Genomic DNA, 11,018 nt, shown 5'->3' on the forward strand with positions numbered 1-11,018 from the left:
AGTAGTTTAAATTTTCCAAAATCTTTCAATGTATTACCTTGCAGTTGCCCGTGTTAACATTCATTTCCCATGTTCCCATGTTCATTTATACAGATTGTATAATCGTCCCGTAGCTGTATTTATCTCCAGTGGCCTGGCTGTTCATCTGTGTAAATTTAGACGTTTCTTGTGTACTCTGTCCTACAGTCATTTAGAAGTTGTTAAATAGTAATCACACTGGGCCCCTTACGCAATCTGTACGATGAGTGGGTTGGACTAGATAATCTTCATGGGACTTGCTGGCTCTGACAGTCTCCCAGGATGGGAGGAGGGACAGGCTACACCCCGGCCCCGCCCCCAAGGATATGCCCTCTGGCTGCCAAAGGGAAGCGTGACAGAGTCAGCTGGGCTCAGCTTCAAGGGGACCAGGTAGGAGACCTGTTTCTTGGGTAAGAGTGGCGATGGGATTCCTGGGCTGGACCAGGAGTCAGAAGTAACTGGAATAGGAAGACACAGGGAGTGGGATAAGAGGGGAGGGGAAGTCACCAAATGAAAAGATGCTCTCTTCACAGGGACACAGCTGCTGTGACAAACTAGGAGACAATTAGGGTCTGGGCATCTTCTCATATTGGAGAGTGTTGGTAGGCTTCTACCCTCTTCAGCTAGCCAAGCTCTGAAAGACAGAGTCAGCCACAGAACGAGAACGACCCAAACCACTGCCTGCTACCCACCACTCCCCTGGCTGGACCAAGGGAGCTCAGGTAGGGACCTGGCTGGCCTGGGTTGCACCCAGCTTTACTACTCTCAGCTCAGCTCCCACTATTGCTATACCCATCACCCTCCCTGTTCTCTGTTTTTGTTTTTATTTGTTTGTTTTGTTTTTTTTTTGCCTCAGGTCAGGGCTAGGGGGTGTGGGGTGGAGGCAGGGAAATCCAGTGCCCTCAATTCTGCCTTTTTCACCTCTAGGGGGACCATGGCCAGTACAGAATCCTTGCTGCTCACAACTCCAGGTCCCAGCTCAGACTCTGGCAACATTGAGGTGGAGCTGAACTGCCAGTTTGATGAGGAATTCAAGTTCATCCTGCTGCCTGTGAGCTATGCAGTTGTCTTTGTGCTGGGTCTAGGCCTCAATGCCCCGACCCTCTGGCTCTTCGTCTTTCACCTCCGACCCTGGGATGCGACAGCGACCTACATGTTCCACTTGGCCTTGTCAGACACTTTGTATGTGCTGTCGCTGCCCACCCTCATCTACTATTATGCGGCCCGCAACCACTGGCCCTTCAGCACTGAGCTCTGCAAGTTCGTCCGCTTCCTCTTCTACTGGAACCTCTACTGCAGCGTCCTTTTCCTCACCTGCATCAGTGTGCACCGCTACCTGGGCATCTGCCACCCACTGCGGGCCCTGCGCTGGGGCCGCCCTCGCCTTGCCAGCCTTCTTTGCCTGGCTGTTTGGTTGGTTGTTGCCGGCTGCCTTGTGCCCAACCTGTTCTTTGTCACAACCAGCGTCAATGGAGACACCATCCTGTGCCATGACACCACTCGGCCTGAGCATTTTCACCACTATGTCTACTTCAGCTCAGTAGTCATGGGGCTGCTCTTCGGTGTGCCCTGCCTGGTCACTCTTGTCTGCTATGGGCTCATGGCCCGGCGCCTGTATCGGCCTTTGCCAGGGGCTGCCCAGTCGTCCTCTCGTCTGCGTACTCTCCGCACCATTGCAGTGGTGCTGACTGTCTTCGCTGTCTGCTTCGTGCCTTTCCACATCACCCGCACCATTTATTACATGGCGAGGTTGGTGGACGCTGATTGCCGGGTGCTGAACATTGTCAACGTGGTCTACAAAGTGACCCGGCCTCTGGCCAGTGCCAATAGCTGCCTGGATCCTGTGCTCTACCTGCTCACTGGAGACAAGTACCGAAGGCAGCTTGGGATGCTCTGCAGCGGTGGCACCCCACGGCCCCCCAAGGCTTCCTCCTCCCTGGCGTTGGTGTCTCTGCGTGAGGATAGCAGCTGCAGGTGGACAGCCACCCCCCAGGACAGTAGCTGCCCTACCCCTAGGGAAGATAGATTGTAACACTGGAAGCCTGGAAGGGAGAGAAGAGGCGGTGAGTGCAGGGCAGGGGTCCCTAATGGTCATACCTTATATACCTGCTTCCTCCTCTTTCCAGGCTCTGGTAAGAGACCCTCCCCCTGAGGGTTAGAGGCAGCCAAGAAAATCATGAGTTACCCCATCTTTCATAAATCCTTCAGGTGCCTCTACTTTTTAGCCAAAGGCAGTAGGTAGCACCCACTCTTTCTCCTCTACTACTTCTTTCTTTTTGTTTCTGCCCCATTCCTGGGACCATTGGTCCTGTTTCTTAATCCTACGAGGCTTCCTGGAAAGCTTCCCCAGGCCTCCTTCCCCCTCCTTTTCCTGCACATCCTTGTAGAGCATGAGTTCTCCACCCAGACCAGAGCATGCGCCTGGAGCAGTGGAGAAGCTGGGGTAATCTCAGGACTGGCCTCACTCATCTGATGGAGACTGCCAGAATCGGGAGGTGGGGGAACTGGCATGTCACAAATGCTAAGGATGGGACATATGTGACAGCCACACCCACTTCCTGGTTTCCCCCTTGAAGGCAGGATAGCCTGACCTACTGAGATGCTGAAATAGGGCACAGTCCCAGAAAGTCCACATGCCACGGCCCCCACATGCAGCTGGAGACATGGCTGTGTTGACCTGGTGTGTAGCCACTACATAGAGAGGGAACCCCAAGTCTCACCATGGCTTGGGGATTCTGAAGAGCCTCGGGGACAGGGTGTAAGCTGATAAGGGCCTTTGGAACAGGAATGGGACTGCCCCTCCTTTGTGATGTTTGCTCAGAGCATATTGACAGTTCTGCTGTATGTAATGAAAGGAACAGTGAATGGTTCAGAGTGAATGAAAGGGAGGAGCTTTCACATGCTGGATGTAAGTTCCAGCATCAAGGGGTAGAGCAGGTTTGTACAGAGGTAGTAGGTGGTGACAGGGATCAGTGCCAGAGCTGGCTCTTCACTGGTCTCTCCCTTTTCTCTAGCTCCTGCCCTACATAAAGAACAAATCTGTCGCCGGCTCTTTCAGAACAGGCTTTAGGGTGTTGAGGCTAGAGCAGGGCACTGGGACTGGGATAGGCCCCCTCTGAGTCTCCCATCGAGCCACCCACCCCCTCTCAGCTCCATCTTAGTTCTTACAGGCTTCTGGCTATGGGGTGTTGTGTGGAACTTGGGGCACTAACTCCCAAGCCTTGGGAAGTAAGAGTTTCTGGGCAGGCCTTTGTGACAAGAGTGGGCTCACTCTTCTAGGCACCCCCTTTCTGAAATCACCTTCCAGCCCATTGGCCTCTGGAGTCTTCAGCCTTCCTTTTGTTTTACCCTACCCTTGCTGGCCTGTCTCTGATCTCTTAGTTGTCTATTGGTTCACTAGGCCTTACTAAGTCTCTCTGGAGAGTAAGGTTGGGACCGGTGTGCAGGGAGGAAAAATGAGTTCCATTTCTGAGTCCCCCTTTAGATTCTTTTAGTGTGCCCTCTTTCCCCCGCCCCTGCCAGATATCCAAGACCTGCTTGCTCCCCAGGGACCCCTTCCTTTTGGAGTAAATGAACTGGCCTTCTTAGTAGCTTCCCAGTCTCATGGCCACTGCCTAAACACACCCTGTCCTTATCTGCAACTCACTGTCTTTTATTCCTATGACCACAGCCTCCTTGCCTATCATCTCTCCTACCCACAAGTGCCACCTAGGAAAGCTGCTCTCTCCATCACAACTGACCTGGCCTCCCATATACTTAAATGAGACTAATTGTCCAGACTTTGTGGTCTGCTACTTTATGGCTGCCTTTGCTCTCACCCTAACTTTAGTTAAACACCTTGATTTTCCCCTTGAGCCCATCTTCTCCACTCTAGACTGGAGGGGACTTCAGATGAAGCCAGAAAACAAGGATGGCTTGACCCACTGACATTTCTTGTCTTGGGATTTCATCTAAGCCCCCATCCCTCTAAGCCTACTGAATTCCTAGTGAACATTCCAGAGTGACTGCCCTGATTTCATCCTACTTCATGATCTCTTAAGATTTACCTCACCTACCCTGGCTGGTGTGGCTCAGTGGATTGAGCGCTGGCCTGCGAACTGAAAGGTCACTTGTTTGATTCCTAGTCAGGGCACACGACTGGGTTGTGGGCCAGGTCCCCAGTGTGGGGTGTGCAAGAGGCAACCAATCAATGTATCTCTTGCACACTGATGTTTCTTGCTTTCTCCCTCCCTTCTCCTCTCTCTAAAAGTAAATTACTAAAATCTTAAAAAACACACACAAGATTTACCTCACCTCCTCCAAAACTAAGATCAAATACCTCAACTTCCTTCTGCTTCATTTATGCTAACTCTACTTCTATATCCATCTTGTCTTTCTCCCTTCTTTCCCTGCAGCCCCAGAAGAGGACTCCCTGTTGTTGACTCTTTTATCTTTCTTCATCCTTTTCAGTCTCTTACATAACTGATTTCATCTGTCTACACACACACACACACACACACACACACTCCCCAAACAAATGAAAATAAAGCATTCCCAATGGTACTTTGACTCTGCTGACTCCTTTAGCTACTATTCTCTTCATCTTATTCATTTCACTGTCATTACTAGAAAGAACCCCATAACCCTTTTTTCCTCACCACAAAATCACCTCTTAGCTCTCCTAATTTGGTTCCCTTCCTACACTTTTTTTTTGTAGCTAGAAGAACACAAATTACCTCATAAGCAAAACCTTCAGTGATCTTTTCTTTGCTTTTATCATCTTTGACTTCCTGAGGATGTCCTTGCTGCATATCCTCTTTAATTTTTTTTTTATAAAAGCAACACTAAAAAAGTTCCACTATGACAAATTCAAGGAAATTTTGGGAGAAAATAATCACCTACACTTTCAAACCCTAGACAATTGGTTTCATTTTCTCATGTTCCACACTTTTTCTGTTTGTGTAATACATACATATATATTTTATATGTGTAGACATGCACATATGTTTTTAAATTCTGCAAAAACATGTTATCATAAATACTCTCTTTGTGCATCAGTCTTTCATATTTATCATTTTAGTAGCTGCATAAAATTACATCCACAAGCAGATTATATTTTTTCGACTATTCCCTTATTATTGGACATTTAAGTGACTCCCAATTTTTCTGTGCTTTGAATATTTTAATGCATGTGGCTTTTTTCCTCTTTGTAATCCTGTTCCTAGGAAAGGTTCCCAGGAGTGGGATTACCATATCAAAGACCATGAATATTTTTATGGATCTTGATCTTCAAGAGGACTGCACCAATTTGTAATGCCACAATGACACATGAGTGTTCCAGTTCCCTTGCTGCTTTAGCATTGGGCTTGATACATCTTTTTGGATGGTTTAAACATTAATTTGTTAATTTAATGTCTTTGGCTACTCACGAGATTGAACACTTTCCCATAGATTTACCATTTGCACTTCCTCTTGTGTTAACGGTCTGTTCGTATCCTTCTTCAACTGGCATCTTCATGGTATTCTTATATATTAAATATGTCCTTTAATATATTTATTAACCCAATATAAATGTTTCTTCCATTTATTGTAGTACCTTTTATTTTAGTTTCTCATTTTATTCCCCTGATTTAAAATTTCTCTCCTCTGACTTTTCTCTCTCTCATTACTTCCTCTCTCTTGCATGACTTCTCTCTATCATTTACTCCCTAAAGTAAACAGAATTCCAAGTTCTGTCATAGAGCATTTGGGAGTTATTTAATCCCCTCCCCCATCTGGCCCTTGATTTTCTCTTGGAGCGAACATATATACGTGTGAGTACAATTCAATTGAGTCATAGTCTTTGAGAGTACCTCAGAAATCTTCTAGGGCCTGGGCAGCCCCTCACTTTAGAGAGGACAAAACGAGCCCAGAGATATTACTTGCCTGTGACTTAGCAAATTAGTGGCAGAGAAGGAACTAAGACTCAAGTCCCCTGAATCCCAGAGATCCTTCCATTATACCATGTTCTAGGCCTAACTTCCTCCCAAATCCACTTCCAAACCATCAATTGCCCACTGGACAGTTTTGCTTGGATCTTTCACTGTTATTTCCAACACAAGGTGTGAAAAACTAAACTCCCTGAACAAATTTCCCTATGTGTCTTACTTATTTATGTTCATAGCATTTTCTTTCCTCAAGTCACCTAAGCTTGCAAACTCTCAGGCAACGTGAACTCTTCTCCCTCCCTGTTCCATGAGATTCTGACATTTCTTTCTTCATCATGTCAATTACAATTGGCCTTCTTTTATGGTCCCACTGCTACCATTCTAATACTATCTCTTGTCACTTTAGCCTTGACTGACTGTCCCAGTCTCCTAACTGGTCTTCCTGACCTCCAGTCTCTCCTCACAGGAATGCTTTCTACACAATGCTATTGCCAAATTCATTGGCCCAAACACTGCTTTCACAGTTTTGCTGTATTACTCAAAACTCTTTGATGTGTCCCCCATGTGTACAGGACAAATTGAAACTCTTCAGTTAGATATTCAAGAGGGCATTTTCAGTCTTATTTTCCTTTCTTCCTTAATACAAATCTCTCTTCTTCAGCTCATTTCATCTCCTCATTCTTTCTCTGAAGAAGACTTGTGCTTTCTCACCTCTGTACCTTTATTCTCCATCCCCCACTAGAATGCTTTCCCTCTCTTCTCCCACTTTTTCCTACCTCATTTCCAAGGCCAGGCTTAAGTCCCACTTCCTCTTTGAGTCCATCTCTGTAGTCTCTCACCCAGTGAACTTTCTGGTCACTCCTACAGTTATTGCTATCTACATTGGTCATTTGGAACCTTTATTGTCTTTTGCTGTTACTTATACTAATATCTTGAATTGCTATTTACTGTATTTTACCATGTATAATGCACACTTTTTTGTTCAAGTTTTTGAGAGAAAAATAAGGGTGTGTATTTTACATGGGTAGTACCTGAAATACCTTGTATCTGTTTTTGTGTTTTGTAATTATTTGTTACATAAAATTCTTGTACTATATTATGTTCAAAAATAAATGCTAAAATTCCTTTATAATATAAAAAACAAGTATCTAAATATAAATAAATTAAAAATTGAATTAAAAATTAAAGTGAAAGAGTTTTTCCTGAAAGTTTGGGCCAAAAACGTGAGTGAGCATTATACGCAGGAGTGTGTTATATATGGCAAAATATGGTAACTCTTTGTGTATGTTTGTTTGAGTTCCCACCTATAAACCCCTTGAGTTGTTGCAGTAGAAAAGAAAGAACACAGGACTGAAAGTCGAAAGACCCAGGTTTGAGCCTTGGTTATAAAGTGGGGCTCAGTTGTGCAACTTGGGTGAATCACTCAGACTTTCTGAGCCACAGTTTGATCATTTGTAAAATGAGGACCATAATTTCAGCTTTAAATACTTCAGATTGTGGTGCAAATCTAGAGATCTAAGCAAATATAAATACTTGTTATTTTATCATCTCATTTGCTTAATAAATATTTGCTGAATGATTACATGTCAGTAATTCAGTTTAATGTTTCTTCTTTTGGGCATGTTCCCATCTTAAGAGGCTACAGCAACTCCAAGATCTAGGGGCACTTTAGGAATAGTGGAGATAGGGAGGGCATTGGAAAGATATTTTGAAGGAAAATAGGACTGCTTAGGAGCTCTCACATCCCACTACACTGGCTGCTCACTACTTGGCTCACCTGTAAGGCTAACCTGGAAGTGAAGAGAAGGACACGGTAATACAGCTGAGCTTTTACTTCCCCCACATTTTCTACTTCCTCACCCCGCAGTCCCCAACTGGTTAGGCTAAATGCTTTACCTGAGTCTTGTTCTCCTTCACTGATGGGGTGAAAGCCAGCACTTTGGTGAAGGAGGTGATGAGAAGTAGCAGAAAGAACAAGCAATTGTCAGATAGCCAGACTTGGCTTCAAATCATTGATCTGCTTCTGACTAGCTGTGTGATCTCAGAAAAGTTTCTTAGTGTTTCTGGGATTCTGTTTTCTCTTTGGTAAACTGCGGATAGTAATAACTCTGGCAGGGCTGCTGTAAAGTGTCAATAGAGTAACAAAAGAAGAAACATCATGTATTGTCCCTGTGAGTGGGAAGCCCTTTTCGACAGTTCTCAAGCTTAGTGTAGCCAGACAAGGAACTAGAACTCTAGATTTGGATTTGGTGCTGCTTAGAAGTGATAGTTAAGATCATGACAGAGATGGAACTTGAGAGTGAGAAGCAGAAGGCTAAGAACAGTTCACTTCGAGATGACTGTAGTGATGGCTAGGGAGGAAAGAGGTTGGGACTCTAGTATTCTATCAAGGAAGAAGAGAGTGTCAAAAAGGACTTACACAACTTATTTTTTTTAATTCCTTTGAACAAAAGAAAAAAAAGATTAAGAAAGCAAGTAATAGTGTCAAATCCCTAAGAGAAATCGGGGAGGATAAGACACTCAGAAAGATAATGAAAAACACTTGATTTCCTGCCAACCTGGACCTATGCATACAAAAGATATTAGCCAATGACATTAACTAAAGAGGCCGATCTCAAATAGCTCAAAAGCTTTTGTAATCAAGATCTGTTCACATGTGTTTATATTCCTCTTGCCTTTTGAGTTCCCACGCACCTCTACCTCTTTCCATAGATTTAAGAATAACCCACTGAGTGGGTTACGTGCTGAAACCTACAGAGCTGATATTCCCAGTATGAATGAAGATGTGGCTCATCACCAAAAGGAAGCACAGAAATAGTTGAGTGCAACCAAAAAGCAAGTCTGTCTCTGAGGGCACCTTGGTGTATGTTTGATTGCCAGAGCTTATGTATTTAGGTCGCAGAGTGGGAAGAAGGCAAATTATCCCTCCTTGAGTCAAACTAAATTAATTATTAAAACATGGGAACTCTCCAAGAGAAGGAGAGAGATGAAAACTTTCTCAGGGCTGGCTGGTTATCACTGTAAATTTTGTACCACCACTTGAGGATCTAGTCATGCTCTTAGACCTACTGTTAGAAAGAAAAAACCAGATGTACTTGGAAAACTCAAGAGTAAAATCAACTCATGCCCTCTCAGGTGACATGCTGCTGGTACCTGCTCATTTTGTGTATTTCTCATTGACATTTAGTTTACTGCTCAGTGTAAGCCTCATTCTCTTCACTACCAATAATCCTTTACGTCCAATATGAAAAAAAAAAAAAAACATTTATTTTTACCCAGTCAGACTTGCTGAATTCTTTTTCAGAGGGTAGCCATTGCTCTGGTTCTTTAAGGATTTTAGCTACTTTGATTTTACAAGTTTTTGTCTTTATTCATTTCTCTAATGCAGCTTCCCAAAGCACATGTTCAAGGAAAGTAATAGGTGTTACTAAGTTTTTAAAAGGTTGGGTTAAACAATGTTAAGAAGATTTCTTTACTACTGGATTTATCCGGAGCCTTTAACATCATAATGTCTAAGGTAAATTTCTAAGCAGAAGGGGTTCTATGTGATACCTACCAAACTTACTGACATATACTAACCCTAACCCCATCCAGTAGACTTCTGCTTAAATCTCATTGGCCAGAGTGAGATCATGTAGCCAACCTGAGCAATGTGTATGGGAAGTTGGATTTATTGCTGCTCAAAACCCAGTTGGGGTTCTCTGGGTAAGGAAGACTGGGATAATGGGTAAACATAACATAAAGACCACCATACAGAAAATTAGAGAGTCCCTGTTTGTATGTTGGTGTATACCCTTCCAGATCCTATTTTACACACAGATTCAAGGGACACAGTAGACCCATTTTGGCCAAATGCTGAATGGCCAAGAGTTAAAGTCAATATTCAACTAAAACTCAGGACAAAGTTAAATATTATCCATTTTAACATGAATCCCTGGGATATCAGAACAAGTCTAAAGTTTTATATAAATAATTAGTATTACTGCAACTTAAAATCTTCAGTAGTCATTTTTAAGAAATTTGACTTAACAGTGCAGCAACTATAACATCTCTGCACTGTGAGCTGCTTGGTTGTTGCTGTGCTCTCTAGTTTGCGCATTTGGCATATTAAAAAATGTTCACTTTCAGCCCTGGCTGGTGTAGCTCATTGGATTGAGTGCTGGCCTACCAACCAAAGAGATGCCAGTTCAATTCCCAGTCAGGGAACATGCCTGGGTTGCCGGTCAGGCACCCAGTAGGGGGTGCACGAAAGGCAACCATACACTGATGGTTCTCTCTCTCCTTTTCTCCCTCCCTGCCCCTCTGTCTACAAATAAATAAATAAAATCTTTTATAAAATGTTCACTTTCAGCTGAGGTCACTGGAAAAGAATGAGTCACTGTCTAAATGGAATTAGGTAACTAAAATTTAAATATAGTTCCTAAAACTTATTCTAATGTTGTTAATGTTAGTACATTAAACAGTTCTATAAAGATTAGAATTAAGATATAATTTAATCTTTATGGTTAAAGTTTTCATAAGCATTTGTTGGTTCAAAGAGGATATAACATTGTTTCTAACATTCTCTAGATAACACATTCTCCCTTAATGTTCATATTAACTATCAATCTACTTTTCTATTTAGCTAATCACTTGAAAGGTTTTAATTATTTTGTACACAAAATAAAAGCTTTTATAATTATAATTAATTATTAACTGTAATAATTATATATAATTATCTGTATATAAATATGCATATATATACATATATAAGTACTTTGATAGAATTTCAACATATAAAGCACAGAAGTTTTTAACTCCAAATTACATTTAGAATGCTTATCTATATTTGAAAGTATATATTCAGATATTAATAATAAGTCCAAATAACATCCCCTGTTCATAATACTATGATTTTTAAAAATATTTTATTTATTTATTTTTAGAGAGGGGAAGGGAAGGAGAAAGAGAAGGAGAGAAACATCAACGTGTGGTTTCTTCTCACGCACCCTCTACTGGGGGCACAACTTCAGTCACAACCCAGGCATGTGCCCTGACTGGGAATTGAACCAGTGACCCTTTGGTTTGCAGGCCGGTGCTCAATCCACTGAGCCA

At 43.0% G+C, this 11,018-nt stretch overlaps 1 protein-coding gene across 3 annotated transcripts; it reads left to right on the forward strand.

The window, feature by feature from the left end:
- Positions 1-319: 319 nt before the first annotated feature.
- P2RY4 (pyrimidinergic receptor P2Y4) lies at positions 320-10,078 on the forward strand. Of its 3 annotated transcripts, XM_036016489.1 has the most exons (4): positions 320-408; positions 552-740; positions 946-1,992; positions 8,637-10,077. In XM_036016489.1, exons 3-4 carry the CDS (start codon positions 953-955, stop codon positions 8,740-8,742), a joined length of 1,146 nt encoding a protein of 381 aa, XP_035872382.1. In that variant the 5' UTR covers positions 320-408; positions 552-740; positions 946-952; the 3' UTR covers positions 8,743-10,077. The 3 variants fall into 3 exon arrangements, with proteins under 3 accessions (XP_035872382.1, XP_035872383.1, XP_028378952.2); XM_036016490.1 differs by lacking the exon at positions 8,637-10,077 and having other exon boundaries at positions 946-4,037; XM_028523151.2 differs by lacking the exon at positions 552-740 and having other exon boundaries at positions 353-408; positions 8,637-10,078.
- Positions 10,079-11,018: the final 940 nt, after the last annotated feature.

Source organism: Phyllostomus discolor, chromosome X (assembly GCF_004126475.2).
Source record: "Phyllostomus discolor isolate MPI-MPIP mPhyDis1 chromosome X, mPhyDis1.pri.v3, whole genome shotgun sequence".
In the NCBI taxonomy this organism is placed as follows: Eukaryota; Metazoa; Chordata; class Mammalia; order Chiroptera; family Phyllostomidae; genus Phyllostomus; species Phyllostomus discolor.

Bases quoted from the DNA above. Each gene is read 5' to 3' on its own strand.
- P2RY4 (XM_036016489.1), top strand. From the start codon at position 953: ATGGCCAGTACAGAATCCTTGCTGCTCACAACTCCAGGTCCCAGCTCA. The intron at 1,993-8,636 runs GTGGACAGCCAC...CTCTTTCCATAG, and splicing joins CGTGAGGATAGCAGCTGCAG to ATTTAAGAATAACCCACTGA.